Source organism: Amphibalanus amphitrite, unplaced genomic scaffold (assembly GCF_019059575.1).
Source record: "Amphibalanus amphitrite isolate SeventyFive unplaced genomic scaffold, NRLGWU_Aamphi_draft 002365F_arrow, whole genome shotgun sequence".
NCBI lineage: Eukaryota > Metazoa > Arthropoda > Thecostraca > Balanomorpha > Balanidae > Amphibalanus > Amphibalanus amphitrite.
In genome coordinates, this window is record NW_024883825.1 from 25,370 (window position 1) to 41,318 (window position 15,949).

The 15,949-nt window shown below is 47.5% G+C and overlaps 2 protein-coding genes across 2 annotated transcripts; one reads left to right on the top strand and one right to left on the bottom strand.

The window, feature by feature from the left end:
- The first annotated feature begins 2,537 nt into the window (after positions 1-2,537).
- LOC122376874 (advillin-like) lies at positions 2,538-7,421 on the top strand. Its single transcript, XM_043356860.1, has 3 exons — positions 2,538-4,534; positions 4,938-5,714; positions 6,106-7,421. The coding sequence occupies exons 1-3, from the start codon at positions 3,722-3,724 to the stop codon at positions 6,979-6,981; spliced, it is 2,466 nt and encodes an 821-aa protein (XP_043212795.1). The 5' UTR covers positions 2,538-3,721; the 3' UTR covers positions 6,982-7,421.
- A 4,104-nt stretch (positions 7,422-11,525) lies between these two features.
- LOC122376871 lies at positions 11,526-14,021 on the bottom strand. The gene is made up of 5 exons (XM_043356857.1): positions 13,943-14,021; positions 13,528-13,617; positions 12,832-12,924; positions 12,300-12,419; positions 11,526-12,066 (listed from the first exon to the last, which is right to left on the bottom strand). The coding sequence occupies exons 1-5, from the start codon at positions 13,998-14,000 to the stop codon at positions 11,840-11,842; spliced, it is 588 nt and encodes a 195-aa protein (XP_043212792.1). The 5' UTR covers positions 14,001-14,021; the 3' UTR covers positions 11,526-11,839.
- Between the last annotated feature and the right edge of the window lie 1,928 nt (positions 14,022-15,949).

The window sequence follows — 15,949 nt, forward strand, 5'->3', positions numbered from 1 at the left end:
TGACGTGACCCAATGCACAAATGACCTTGCAGACTTCCGATGCTCCCAACGCATCATTTTTAGAGTTATGACATCGAAATATACACCAAACGATAGAGAATTGATCAAGGATCACGATAGTGAAGGTTTCAAGTCGATATCTCTTACCGTTTTGCCGCAATCGGCGCGGAAATCTGAAAAAAATTAGATTTTTCCGAAAATTTGACCTTTGACCGGTCATAAGTAGGTCAAATGTTGACCTAGGCCCAAAAAATATACCACCAATCGCGAGATCTCGTTGAGAGCAATCCGTTGGTTTTTTCCGCTATGCTCTACGACGCTCCGCTTTCAAACGCCAGGGGGGGTCGCACCAACCCCCCCCCCCCTGCATGGGCGAAGGTGGCAAAACACCGTTTACGGGCGAGGGTTAACGAGCTGTGGATGGGCTAGGCCAAGAACGTGGAGTCAGGGGCTCGCAACTGAGACAAAACTTTAACTTCATTGCTTATTACTGTGCAAGACTAAAAAATGAGTTAATAAAGCACGCATGCAATGTGCATCGCAAAAGGTTGTTTCTTTGCTACCTTTGGATACATGTGTGGTGTCAATAATTTTTGATTCATTCCTTTTTGTAGGGCTGGGCCGGGCTGGGCATTGACGCTTTTACCATGAATGGGCTCGGGCCGGGCCGGCTGTGAACCCATGGGCCTGGGCTGGGCTAGAATGGGATTTTGCGGCCCGTGGCGAACACTGGTAGGCGGTTAGGAGTAGGACTAAAACTAGAATCTGATTATCTTTTATTCCCTAAACATACGGTCAAGTGCTAGTCCCTATCATGACCTTTGTCCACGTTTTGACGTAATATTTACAATGTAGCGAACGACTTGGCATAAAATAGACAGTGTTATGAGAGTCTGGCGTTTATTATACCAACACCACGGGGCCATGGACGTCGAGGCGACACTGGCCATGTTTAGAAAGTATCAAATGATACAGTGCCGCCATAGGGTGATGTGCTAATGTACCACGCTGGATTCCGTTACAGCATAAACACATGTAAAAAAAAGATGGTGGCTGAAGAAGATGCATACACAAGAAGATGCATGCATATCACAATAATCTGCATTCTTTGGCACCTTCTAATATACTGCTTACAGCTTATGCATCGTATTTGCATGCCGCTGCATTTTGTAGAGTTATTGCCGATGTGAGGCAGTGTTGACCTTATTTGCTTGCAAACCATGGTCATTATAGCAAAAGTTCACAAACCGATCAGCGTTAAATCTTTTGTGAATATATGCATGTCTGTCATCCACAATGCCATCTTTATCACCCGGCCAAATTAACCTTAGGTCGTATAATTATATGGTCTCCAGCTCCATGATCCATGATACCAAGATAATAATACCGATTGCCGTTCGGAAAAGTCGTGCCTGCTCAGTGGAAGAGAAGGCGAAACGACCCTCTAACAACAGTCACGTGACCTCATCAGATCACGTGACCGAATCGATCACACTGTCTCGGCCTCTGGCTGGGGGGGGGGGGTCAGGAGGGGTGATCTGAATATGCCCTCCCCGGGTGCGGGATGCGGGCCACCGGGTAGCAGTTCGATAGGGAACGCTCGGCAGTCCGCCGCACTGAGGTGAAGTTGTGAGTGTTGTGGATATAACAAGAGCATTGTGTGTGTGTGAGTATAGTAGAGTGGAAGGAATTCAGATAAGGGAGTTTCAGAGGAAGTGTAACAGAGGTGGTTTGGAACTGAAGAACTCAACACAGCGTCACCTCGAGCCAGAAAGGCTACTCATGCGATACGCCCATTGCAATATGACGGACAAGAACATTGTACTGTTGTTGATAAGAATCTAAAGAGTGTAATAGCAATAGTTCATGTCAGTGCATTCAAACAGGCCGAACATTGTGGACCATTCAAACAGACCAAACGGACAGCGAACAATAAACCAACACATCGGAGAGAAGAGACACACACCGTTCAAATAAACCGGCACGGAGAACAAGCCACAAAGATAGGAGCAGTGTACTATCGCCAGAGGCACATCAAGCGAAAGCGAAATAGGTCAAGCGAAATAGGCGTGCTTGTAAGACGGTCATGAACTTATTGAGGCCGTGGCATGAAAGATAATTCTGAAGTGCATGTACAGTTGAACAAAGGCGGCGTGGCTCATTAAACAAGTTCGTCAGCATCGTTCATCAATTCTTTCTACGCAGTTCTAGATACTGGTGACCTTGTGTTCGACCGATATTGTTATCCAAGTAGGAACTGGTCATTGACATTCGCTATCGAAACACTTCACATCATCGTAGTACCGTATAGTGCGTATAGTGCGTGTGCCGTATAGTGCGTGTGCCCGGTCGGAGTGTGGAGCCATTTTTAGGCCTCTCATCGATAAATCAACGCAGGCGGCATATTTTGGGAGGCTCAGTCGACTGAAAACTTATAATCAGCTGCCTTGAGTCCTAGACGGGCGAAAACAACGAGCATCGTCACAAAGCCAGCAAAAAATACTCCGCCGTATAAGTCATAAGTCTTCGTAATTGGAGTCATTTTAGCAATACAATGTCCCACTAGTAGGTGCCAAGAATCATCGGAACAGAAATAACCACCGCAGTTCCTGTTCGCGTGTGCAGATTCAACCTACCTACGTCAATACCAGCCTCCGTTTTCGTGTCACGCCGGACGTATTTCCTTTTTCTTTCGTCACCATTCCTGTTACTCATACGCTATGCGGCTACATGGCTGTCCGTCTCGTGATGTAAAACTACATGAATCATCACACCGTCCGCATTGTTGAAGAAATCCCGCTAGCTAGCGTACCGGCATTCTGCAACTGCGGTGGAGTACCATTTTTCCGATCACTGCCCTGAATCTCTCTGTGACGCTACTGGAAAATATTGCGGATAACGAGTGGTCTCGCACGCGGCGTGCCGTATTTTTCACCCGGAAAAGTTTCCTCGTCGACTCAGAGCATCAAGGACAACAGTAGCTGTTCGGACGCCGTTGTGTGCGGACGCCCCCGTTCCAAGCACGCGATCAGCGGGCAGACTTGTGCAGCGCGTATCCTGAGCCGTGGGTTGACTTCCGTGACATCCGTGAGCCGTGAGTTGAGTCTGAGTCGTGAGCCCCGCCGGACGCGGGGGTGTTGGAGGTCATTTCTGATCTGTCGGTCGGCGCCATTGTCCACAGCTGTGTATCGCGTCTGTGTGCTGTGATCACGCCTGGTCTTGATATCGGGCACAGCTGACCGGCGAGACAAATCGCTCTCTGGTCGCGAGGTCATCGTCAGTCGGACGCAGTGAGACGCGGGCGACGGGCAGTGAACGGTCAGGGCGGCGGGCGGCGGACGGCGGACGGCGGGCGGTGGACCGTGGACGGTGGACAGTGTGTGGGAGCGAAGTGACAAAGTGTGGATATAAGCACAAGTGGTGAATGTTGAACGGCACGAGAAAAGGGGTGAAGTGAAGAAAAACAACGAGAAGAGATACTGGCGGCGGAAATACAAATAGCTCAGAGAAGTGTTGGGGCTGAATATTGATCTTCAATCATCACAAGAATTTTTTCCCGAGCTTCAAGCACCCTATTTATCGAGAAGTCCGGCTAGAAGCCCGTGCTTCGAGATATTCCCTGGTACTTCTGATCAATAACCTAGCAACGTAAGCCACTCCCGTACGTCCCGCATCCATCTCGTGTTTTCTGTCCATCACCACACATCTCCCGATCATCACGATGCCTGAAATGGATCCAGCCTTCTCAACCGTTGTACCCAACCAGCCGGCCTTCCACATTTGGCGAGTCGAAAACCTACAACTGGTACCCGTACCTCTGGCACAACATGGCCAGTTCCACCGAGGAGACTCGTACATCGTCTACAGTTCGGCAGAGCCGCCGGTCGGTCGACGAGGGCCTCTTCAGGTTCACATCCACTTCTGGCTGGGCTCACAGACCTCAGTGGACGAGGCTGGAGTGGCTGCCTACAAGACCGTCGAGCTTGATGACCTCCTGGGAGGTGCTCCTGTACAGCATCGCGAGGTTGAGGGTCGAGAGAGCCAGCCGTTCCGTTCCTACTTCCGCGAAGGAATCACCTACCTAGAGGGTGGCGTGGCCAGTGGTATGACCCATGTCTCCGACGAAGTCCAGCCGAGGATGTACATGGTGAAGGGAAAACGCAGTCCTGTGGTTCGCCAGCTGACTTCCGTCTCCTGGGATCACATCAACGATGGCGACGTTTTCGTCATCGACGCCGGCGATACGATCTTCGTCTGGACAGGAGCGTCAGCCAACCCCATGGAGAAGATCCAGGGCGCTCGGCTAGCTCAGCGCCTCAAAGCAGAACACGGCGGAGGGATTGTAGTCGTGGTGGAGTCCGGCTCTGAGAAGAGCCTTCCGCCGGACGAGCTGCGTCGACTGGAGCAGCTGCTGCCGCTGGCTGAGAGGAAGGTGGCGCCAGCGGAGCCGGACTCGGCAGACGCGGCGCAGGAGAGACGACTGGCCGAACAGCTGCGGCTGTTCAGGTGCTCCGACGCCGACGGAACGCTGCAGGTGAGGGTATGGGAGAGAGTAGCGGGAACGCTGCAGGTGAGGGTATGGGAGAGAGTAGCGGGGTCAAAGAGAGGGAGGGTATGGAGGAAGGGATAGAGGGGAGGTGAAGGGCGGGAAGGGAAGGGATAGATATAGGAATGGGTGAAAAGGGTATTGATAGGGTAGATGATGAGGAGAGCCAGAGAGGTTATGAAGCGGGAGGGAACCAGAAAAATAATAGAAAAGGAAAAAGAGGGCTAAAATGCAGGCTCAATGGTTGAACAGGTTATACCTAAATCACCTTCTCGCGTGTTCTGGCGTCATCCTATTTCGGCACTGAGCATGTGCGCACCTTTAATGCCACACTTCATGATGTGAATCATCTGACGCGTTTGTGTGTCTGTGCGTCCTTGTCTGTCGACAGGTGACGGAGGTGAAGCACGGGCCACTGCTTCAGGAGGATCTCGTCTCAGACGACTCTTTCATCGTCGACAACGGCGAGCAGGGCATCTGGCTGTGGGTGGGACGGGGCGCCTCCGCCAAGGAGCGCTCCGAGGGTATGCGCAACGCACAGGGCTTCGTCCAGAAGAAAGGATACCCGAGCCACACTCCGGTGACGCGAGTGATCGACGGTGGCGAGCCGCCGGAGTTCCGCAGTCTGTTCCGATCCTGGAGGGAGAAGAACGCAACGGTTGGTCTCGGTCGTCAGTTTTCCTCTGGAAAGATCGCTGCCCGACCTCCTCCCACTGGATTTGACGCTACCATGCTTCACGCCAATCGTGCACTGGCCGCCAAAACACAAATGGTTGACGACGGTACGGGCGAATGCACCGTATGGCGTGTGCAGAACTTCGACCTGAAGCTAGTTCCGACCAGCGAGCACGGTCGTTTCTTCGGAGGTGATTGTTACGTGGTGCAGTACGCGTACAAGGTATCTGGCCGAGACCACTGGCTTCTTTACTACTGGCTGGGAGCTCACAGCAGTCAGGACGAACGCGGAACTGCAGCCTTGAAGACTGTCGAGCTGGACGATAAGCTGGGCGGTCGTCCGGTCCAGGTTCGCGTGGTTCAGGGAAAGGAACCGCCCCACTTCATGGCCATCTTCGGAGGTCGGATGATCGTGTATGCTGGTGGCAAGGCTTCCTCGTTTGATGGGCCTGGAGCTGAGGATCAGGACCTAGCCGACACCTACCTTCTTCAGGTGAGTCGGTACCTTCTTACTTTAGGTGCTCCCGTGGCATGGGAACTCCCTACTCCCTGCTTCCTTTATGTGAGTAGGAATCTTCTTAATTCAGTTGAGACACGACATTAGCGGAGTATGCCCAGAGAGGTGGAGCGCCACGTAATAGTATTTTCAATTTTCATATTCCACTGAAACTACTTTGCCAAACAACAATTGATCTATACTTTTAAATTGGAGGAAAGTGTTATACGAAATCGTTTGGAAGACAAGCTCTAGGATACTTGATATAAGATTGAAAATGTACATAAGACCGACGACATAAAAGATCCTTCGAACCTTTGTCATTGTGCTTCCAGCTCATAAGCAATGACTGCCCTCCCTCATGCTCACTACTGCTCGTGCTCCACAGGTGCGTGGCTCTCAGCCTCTCAACACCAAGGCCGTTCAGGTCGAGTGCCGCGCCAAGTCGCTCAACTCCAATGACTGTTTCGTGCTGCGTATACCGGGTGGTGCCTGGGTCTGGACCGGGCGAGGCGCTTCAGCGGACGAGCGACAAATGGCCCGGTCAGTCGCCGGACAGCTCTGCTCCGAACCACGAGACATCGCCGAGGGTTCCGAGCCGGATGAATTCTGGAGTGCCCTTGGCGGTCGAGGAGAGTATGCCAACGCGCCACGCCTGGCCGAAGAAACCGCCCAGCCCGCACGTCTGTTCCATTGCTCCAATGCAAGCGGAACGTTCCGCGTACGCGAGATAGCTGACTTTGATCAATCGGATCTCTGCGAGGATGACGTCATGTTGCTGGATGCCTGGGATTCGGTGTTTGTTTGGATTGGATCCAAGTCCAACCGAGAGGAGCGCGCTGCCGCTGAAAAGGCAGCCATCGAGTATCTGCGCACGGATCCTTCTGGTAGGGGAACAGGCACGCCAGTGCTGAGGATTAGACAGCATGGCGAGCCTCCCTCCTTCACTGGGTTCTTTGGCGCATGGAGTGACGCGCTGTGGTCTGAACAGCCCAGCTGGGCGGCCGTTCAGAGGGAGCTACGTCAGCAGAATCGACCCCAAGTGGAGAAAGTGGTGGAGCGTCCTGACCGACCTAGGTACCCCCTCTCCGTGCTGAGGTCTCGGCAGCTCGATGATCTGCCCGACGATGTCGACCCCACACGCAAAGAAGAGTACCTGGCGGCGGAGGAGTTCGCGCAGGTATTTGGCGTGAGCTGGGAGCGCTTCCAGGAGATGCCGCAGTGGAAGCGAGTACAGAAGAAGAAAGAGGTTGGGTTGTTTTAGCCGAAAGAGTGAATGTTGCGCATGTGGAACGGGGCACCTCGCGACGGTAGAGATGCCATTTCTCTAGTCATGAAATCAGGCGGCAGTTGTTCTCGTTAGGGAATTTCATGAGGCGTCATTTAAAGGAGCGTTTCAACTTCTACTCTTTAGGCGAACTTACTGCCAAGGCTGTCCAAGCATGAAGCTCAGCATTGCGAGGATAGCTATCTTTAGTGCATTGGCATGAGCGATATGGGATTTACCGGTGGGGTGAGTGTATAAGTAGAATTTATGGGTTACAGACCGAACAAGTATGACGTTACTTTTGTCAACATAGCATGCTGAATCTTTCAGATTGGCATATGCTTTTGCGGTAGCGCACAAGATTTAGCAGACTTTGTGTTTTATCGTGCAGGTATATCTTCATTTTTTATTGTAGTAAATAAATAGAAGGCTTACCATTTCGCACTGTTTATGTCACAATGGACAGCACTAGAGTCACGGAAGGTATCCGCATATTATCCCGCTGTGTCACTGCCGCGTGGTCCTCGGGAAAACACGGCGATAAGATCTGCCGCGTCTCGAACACCGCCCAATTATCTTCAAGTATATCCCGCGCACCGACGGGGGGCGGATATCCGCCCCCCCCCTGAGGTTTTTCGTAGATAGCGGGAAAATCAGAGCGCGTAGCGCCGCGAAATTTAGTACGACTATTTTGTCATCAATTTTACACATGATGTGCAAGTTTGAACCTCCCAACTTTTAGGGTCAGGTCACCAGGTCACTTTGAATGACCCAACCTCAAGTCACTTTTTTGCAAATTTGTCACCGTGCCAAAGCTACAGTAGATGTCGGAGGCCTTTGAAATTCTCAGGATGTTATAAGGTCATTAGTAGCTACAATTTTTATCTCTCTGAATTTTGATATCGATGACCTAAGGTCAGGTCAATTTCTCGACCTCCCCATTATAAGTCAATGGGGGAAAAATCAACTCCCTGTTTTTACCATTAAAACGGGTCGGAATGGCCCCATAAGCCATACATGACTTCACATACGATCAACCTTCACTACCTTGAGGTCTGTTTTGCTGTTGGGCAGCTGTAAGGTCATGTGACGTCATCAAAGGTCACCAAAGGTTTTTGCCAATAACTCCGTACAGGAACAAGATAAAGCCGCGCGGATGGTTTCATTGTGTTCAGCTCGTCAAGGCGCATCGAATGATATACATGATGACCTCGAGGTCACGTGACCTGAGGTCAACCATTGACCTTGACCTTTCGAGGTCAACATATATATCATTCGATGCGGATTTACAAGAGGATCACGATGATGCCCTTAGTTTGTTCCTATCTTGACTAGTTCGAAAGTTATTCGAGAAAAACTCTCCATATCTAGCGCCGCCATTTTGACTTTTTTGACCCCTGTGACGTCATCTTTGACCTGACCTGAAAATGACCCCAGTAAAAATTGTAGACCTTGTCCGTGCGTATCCCATGCCGTTTACCGCTTGTCGCTATCTTGCTTCGTTCTCGAGATCTCATGGGGGGGGGGGCGGTCATCCGCCCCCCCCCCCGTCGGTACGAAGTTGGCTGATGAGACTTTTTGATGACTTTCATAAACATAACCTTACTATCGAGGTCGCACTTAATTTATTTAGGCATTAAACTCACATGGGCATGCCTAAATGGGCCCCGATGACCATAAGGTCACCGATACGGGCACATGACAGCAATACCTGACGCAATGGCTGCGCGACATGTGAGTCAGGTAACAGGTTAGTGAATGGCAAGCAAAGATCACGCTCAAAATGACACTGCGAGCAGTAATCATCATTTACATTCATATTCATTCTACCTAATGTGGGCGGAATAACACTTGATTATGCTTCAACAGAATAACCACTTAAAGGTAGTGTGCCACCTTTGAAAGATTTCCCATTTTATTTTTCCTAGGATAAGAAGCTTCTGTTTTTACCTAATATCGCAAAGAAAATCAAAAATGGGCATGGAATAGTGCCTTTTTCGCCTAAAAGTTTATCGGTTTTTCTATATGTATAACAACTGTAGTGGGCTGACCTGCAAACAGGCGTCGGCAACAATCGCGAATGCGGCGCACATGTGACAATAAGCAAAGGTCATTATAGAGTTACGACGTACGGGAATGAGTTATCAGCTGTCTAATCGTAGACAACACAATGTCGAGCCTTAAACTGTAAGCCTGTATTGGTATTGTTTCTTTTATTTGACTGTCGAACATTATTTTTGGTTTGAAATATGATTTTATGTAAAATAATTGATATGAAAAAGCCGTCTCTTAAGTTATGACCCCATTTCACCACACGCAAGTGGCAGAAATGACAATGATCAGCTGACGCATTTTTCTTGGCCGAAGTCAGAGCGCGCGGCCCGACGCACCACCACCGCACCACAAAGTATGAGCAGAAGCCACGCCCAAAGCCAGGGCCCCGGTAACGTGAGGTAGCCGAGTCGGGGCAGCGTGCGCTGACCCAAGCCGGGGCCGCAGCTTTGGGCGCGGTCTACCGCATCCCCGCGGGCAGCCCCGGGCTATCACATGACACCGGGAGGACGCGCGGCCCCGGCTTGGGTCAGCGCACGCTGCCCCGACTCGGCTACCTCACGTTACCGGGGCCCTGGCTTTGGGCGCGGTCTACCGCACCACCTAACAGGCGTGTTCGAAACCGCAGGAGATGATGATGAACGGGTTTATCGAAACTTGATTGGATGAGCATATCGGTAATAGCGATTTCAGTGTGTGCATTTATTGTTCATAGTGGTGTGAAATGTGGTTGGGGTACGACCGACAACCCGTCGGGGCGAATTTCGCACTGGGGTACTCAAAATTTGAAGAATTTAAGACGTTTCCATGAGTTTTGAAGGTATGGATAAGTTCTAAAAATCCGGTTCTCCTTATCTGGGCCATTAACTCCATACGGTCCAGGAAAGCTGGTACACTACCTTTAATACTTACCTATCTTTTATTAGATCACTAATATTCTAGAAACAAACTTAGCGTAAGCTCTTAAACGTTTACTGCAAACAATTGCATTTTTAAATACACATGTATTCGAAAAATATTACAAAAGCAAGTTGATCAAGCGGCCTTTCCTACCATCCACAGTCGTGTGAAGGAATCGATAGTCCGCCACACCACTAGTGCTTGGTGGAAGAGCGTCCGTGGGCTGCATGCAGTGCCGGTGAATTTGGCCCCGGGAGTTTACGCGTGCAGAGCCCCAGTGCGTTATTAAATGATAACGATAGGCCCAGTGTCAACATTTGAGATCCGGGGGCAGGCGAGGGCTTTGAGATGAAAGACAGATGTGAAAGCACCACATTTAGATAAGATTTGTTTTCATCTTTCCATATTTGACAATTAGTAATATCCTATTCAAATTTTCAGTGCATTCGAACTAACTACAGGTTCAAAATCAAAGTCACATTTCTTATACATAACAAGGACTAGTAATAGATTTAAAACGGGAACTATGTTCTTTAAGTTTCTCAGTGCTTGTGCGAGGATCATATTAAAGCATTTTGATTAATGATTAATGACCTTACCCTCGTAGTTTGAAAAGGTTAGATCAAAACACTTGTTTATTATAAACAAGTGTTTTGATCTAACAAGTGTTTTGATCTAACTTTTTCAAACTACGAGGGTAAGGTCATTAATCATTAATTAAAACGGGAACTATTTTGATGCTGCGTGTAAAATATATACCTACGTCGGTGGCAAACTCTCGAAGCACAATACTAAGGTGAATCTATCTTCCAGTAGTAAAGAGTAAAGACGTAAGCATATAAAACAAACCTTTATGTATTCTTGCCTGGACCCAATCGGAAGGTGATGATGCAAAACTATGCGTAGGGTAAATCTGTGTTTTAACATGTTTTAGTGTATGTGCGCGCGCGCGCGCGTGTGTGTGTGGTGTTCACTTACATAGGATTGTACGTAGCTTGTACGACAATATACATCAGCCGTTTTCACGACGGTCATCTGGTACACATTTGGTGCACATTTGGTGCAGATTAGGTGCAGATTTGGCCAAATTAGGTCCAGTATATCTCTTAGTAGCTATCAGCTAGGGTTGCACTAATTGCTGATATGCCTGCTTTGTCATAGGTATTGACTACGTTTCCATGGCACAAGTTAAGCCGATTTTGAAAAATGGATTTGCTCCATCATAGCATTTAGGCATAATGTAAAAATGTAAATATAGGATTAGGTGCTAGCTAAAACGCTCATTTTTTTGCATAAGGTAAATAGTTTCCGAGAAAAACGCACGTGAAATTTCGCTAAATCGATTTAGACCACGGACGTGCCATGGAAACGTAGTGATTATCAGATGGTATCATCGATTAAAACACCGACAAAAATCATAAAATGAAGATATTTGCTGTAAAAGAGTTTAGGTGCAGATTTGGCCAAATTACGTGCATTCGCCGGATAACCCATCGTGAAAACGGCTAATACTGACTGTTAGGGCATTCCGGTGCACTTATCTCCTCACTGTTAGTAATCTCATTATTTGATGATCAGGGATAAGAGACTTCTTTAATCGAAACTCTGTTTTATTTCGTGGTGTTACTAGAATGTCGAAAAACAGATCGATAAGATAAAACAAAAATAAACGACGCGAAGCGAAGTTTACAATACATACCTAGATGATGAAAATTTGAAAAGCACCGAACTATGTAAACTAAGACCTTTTATAGGGGCATCGTAAAGGTGCGATGCTACAATAGGTAAATACATACACAGTTATATGTAAAAAAGAGAAAAAGTCGCAAGAGAAAAGGCCAAACATGCAGTACTGACAGTGTAAATTGGATGGAACTCCCTTCACTCCAGGCTTGTAGCCAAATCATTTGGATTCCTGAAATTTCTTTCCATCCATTACGGTTTGCTGTGCAAGGCCTTTGGCCTTAGCGCTGAGCTGAGGTCCGCGCGCCAGACAGTGTTTGCCGATACAGGGCGCACACCAGGGTCCCCAGCAGATCTTCCAGCGACAACACCAGCCCAGATGACCGTACGGACACCCATGCAGAAAGCAGGCTTTGAATGGGCTCCTGCACTTGGCCTGACATTCACCTGGAAATGAGAGGATATAGTGAAGGACACTGTAGTTAGATGAATAACGCAGTGATTTTATGGCAGCGATTTGGTATATGAAAATAAGTGAGTGCGGACCAGACCATGTCAATTAATAATTGAACTCTTATTTTTTATAAGCTACGCAAGAAGCAGTTCCAAGTTTGTAAGTTGGGTACCAAATGATGACACATGCATCGCAGTGAGCCTTTTCATAATGGTGTTCTGCTCACCTAGCGAGACTGCTCGTGGTTTGCAACAGAGTGGATAGGTGCTGGAGCCACACGGGTAACAATTGTGGCCGCGCCGACAAGGCTGACCGAGCCGAGCGCTGAACGTTTTACAGTTTGCATCTGCAGCAGATGGGTAGGTACATCTGTCAGGTTTTGTCGGGTCATAAAGTGCCAACTCAGAAATTAAGATACCGGTACCCATTGGAAATAGGTTCAGACAGCTGGGATAGATGCTTTCTATGTGCCTCTACAATATACATGCATGCATTCATATCTGTGCATTAGAATTACTATAAAGTACCAACTTTTTGCTGACATTTTCAGCTTAACATCTTTCATGACCTAGTAACAAAGCATTGGAAGAAAACATTTATGTGACACTTTGTCACTCTTGTTTATGTTACTATCGTACTATTACTATACCCAGGATACTTTGCTACGGCTATGATATTTTGTTTTGTTACTCAGATTTGTTAAATCTCAGTTTCTTCACCGATAACGTCAGAGTATTGTCACCAGTGACGTCACGTACAGCAGCAGTTGGCCTCCTCCGGGTAGTCGCACGCACTGCACGTGTAGCCGTGGGGGCACCACCAGCCACCGTTTCTGCACTCCTGGGACGGGACTGAAATATAATGAACGCACGGTTGCATCAGTGTAGTTACGGTTAAGAGCAGATAAGTCAACGCAAAATAACAATTAGCTAGAAGGACGCGCCCTAAATGTTACTTGAATTTAGAATGTTACTTGAATTTGAATAAATGCCAAGGAAGAAAATGTTACTTGAACCAAAGGTTCCTTGTTGCACACACGTGATCTATTTTTATGCATTTAATTTTGCGATCATTGGTAAGGGTCTAGTTTTGTTTAAGCGGAAGCAGCGAAACGACTGACTTCGCATATTTTTTGGTATCAACTAAACAATAAAATGTACCAATAACGATGATCTGTTATTTATAACCTTCGTTATGAATGAGACGAGATGTGAGTATCACTGATGGTAGGTGTCGGACCCCGTCTCGAGTTGAGATGTAAGCCTCACAACGTTTCGGCCTCCGGCTATCGTCAGACCGGAGAAGAAACTGGCCGAAGCGTTGTGAAGGTAACATCTCACCTCGAGACGTGGACGATATTGCAATAACTACCATCAACGACTATCTGTTGTTTTACAGTAAATATACCTATGCCGGTATCGGGTCCTTAGGTCGACTTGTTGACGTCTACTCACATGGGCAGAAGGGCCAGTCTGGTCCACAACGACCATAGACACGGAATCCGGGCATCACTACTTCTGGAGGTGGTTCTTCCTTGCTTGCAACTGTTTGCGCGAAACGCAGTTATGATATTAGCATAAAGGTGCCAATGCACTTAACGTAATAATTATGTACGCAAGAAGAAAAGCAAACAAAAGTCATAGGGCGCTATACTGGGACTATAAAACGTTTCAATTTGGATATAGTTTTCAAAGGCATCTCAGTGAAACTTAACACAGGCACTCCTTCGCATCTGTAACTAAAACAGCTCCGGATATGATGAGCTATTATAGAAAACAACAAGTTATGTATTGCTATTAAAGTCTGAAGACTCAGTTTAAGGACATGAATCTCTGGCCTTTGGTATCGGTGGCTTCTAATTGCACTCACCTAGGCCCAACGCAGCCATCACACTGAGCCACAGCAGCAGCAGACTATGACGAGCCATCTTAGCAGCCTGACTTTTCCGTGCCTTATGTAGACACCTCTGACTCGTCCCTATATACCCACTGTTGTTCAGCGCTGTCACCTCTATGATGACTGTGCCGGCGACCGAAGTCTGATGAAATCATGCTCGACAAATGTCATTGGTAAATAGTTAACCCTATTAGTGGTAGGGGGGTTGTTTTCATCCACCCCTCAGGTTTTTCGGAAATATCTCCGAAACCGCTGAAGCTACGATGCTGAAATTTTCTGACTTTTCCTAAAACTAAATTGGGCACATTCCCTGAAAATTTCAAGTTCATAACTTTACCAGGGGCGGCTCCAGAGCACTGGGAATTGGGGGTCCTATTCGTGAAGCGAGTCATTTGGGCGAAGATCACGATGCTGATGTATTATAACTGTATGCACCAGTTTTACGAACAGTGAATGAAAGGTATCATGTGATAACATATACAAAGTTATTGTGCATCCTCTTTTGACACGTTTTTGCTATAATAGGCGGATCCAGGCGTCCAAAAAGGGGGGGGGGGGTTCATACTGAAATGTAGAGTACCATTTGATGAGCGGTTTCGTAGTACATTGTAGTTACATTGCCAGAAAGCGATCAAATGCACCATACCATGTATTTGTGAACACTTACAAGCGATGTTTTCCCCTAAAATCATAGGCGCGTCCAGGTGCTGAATATTGGGGAATAATTAGTAATTACATCTGTATCCGCCCATGATTTTTGAAAATGCATATTTTTAGGATCCATGTGAATTCCTGGTTCATTCTCCATCGATCGGCAAAAGTTGCGTTAAGATTGGTTCAGAAACCTGGCCGTGATAAACAGTCTAAAATGTATCTGCAATTTGCCCTTTTTTACCCCCCTCTACCCCCCTATTGACATTTTTTAATTTTATTTTTTTAGAAATGTAGATCTCGTTGAGCCAAATCGAATGCCGTTTGAATTTTGAAAATCGGCCCGTTAGATCTCGAGATATCAAGGGGGGGTCGTAAACAGCCCCCCCTGCCACTAATAGGGGTAGCCAGGAGCCTGCCACTAATAGGGTTAAAGAAAGCAAGAGCGCATGGACAAAGTGGAACATTTTTAACCCGCGCCCTGATGGGGTCTGGCGAGCAAAGCGGTCTGATGGGGGGGGGGGCATTTTGGCCCCCCCCCCTAAGATCTCGAGAACCACGCAACATAGCGACAAGCGGTAAACGGCGTTGGATAGCCCCAACGGAGAACTACCATGTGACCCAATTTCATTGACCTCGGTCAAACCGATGACGTCACAGGTCAGGTCAAAGGTCGAATTTTCACCGTTTGCAGGCATTTCAAGAAATGCGTTGTAAAATCGAGTAAAATGCATTTCATTGAAAATCATCGATGGGGAAATGTTCTTCAAACACATATTTTGCTATTTGAGGTCACTAATACCAGGTCAGGTCACAGAGGTCAGGTCACTGGGGGGTCACAATATGAAAGTGTCGTGTGATACATGTTTTATGGTCCATTTTACATGACAAATGCGATAATGTGGGCCAGGCCGACTTTTGGGCCGGCCTAGGTCACGTTTTGGTCAAGGTCAGGTCAAGGTCAGGTCAAGGTCAGGTCAAATTAGGTCAAATCTCGAAGTTGATATTTTTGCATAAAATGGGTATCGATTCGATGCAGCTCGTCACGGGGAGTTCAATGGTGGTCTCCGTTTTGCGCTACGAGGTCTAGAATTGCTAAAAATTGAGTTCAAAAATTTGACGTCATCAATTTTTAAGTTTTTTCGCTATAACTTGGCCAAAAAAGAGGTATCGATCTAAAATTTGGTATGTATATCGAAGAGCGCAGGGACTATCACATATATTCCGGTTTTTTCGAAATTCGAAAAAAATTTGGAATTTTTTTGAGTTTTTCTAAAAAATCATTTTTTTTTATTTTGGGGGTAAAAATCCCAAAATTTCGAAAATCCG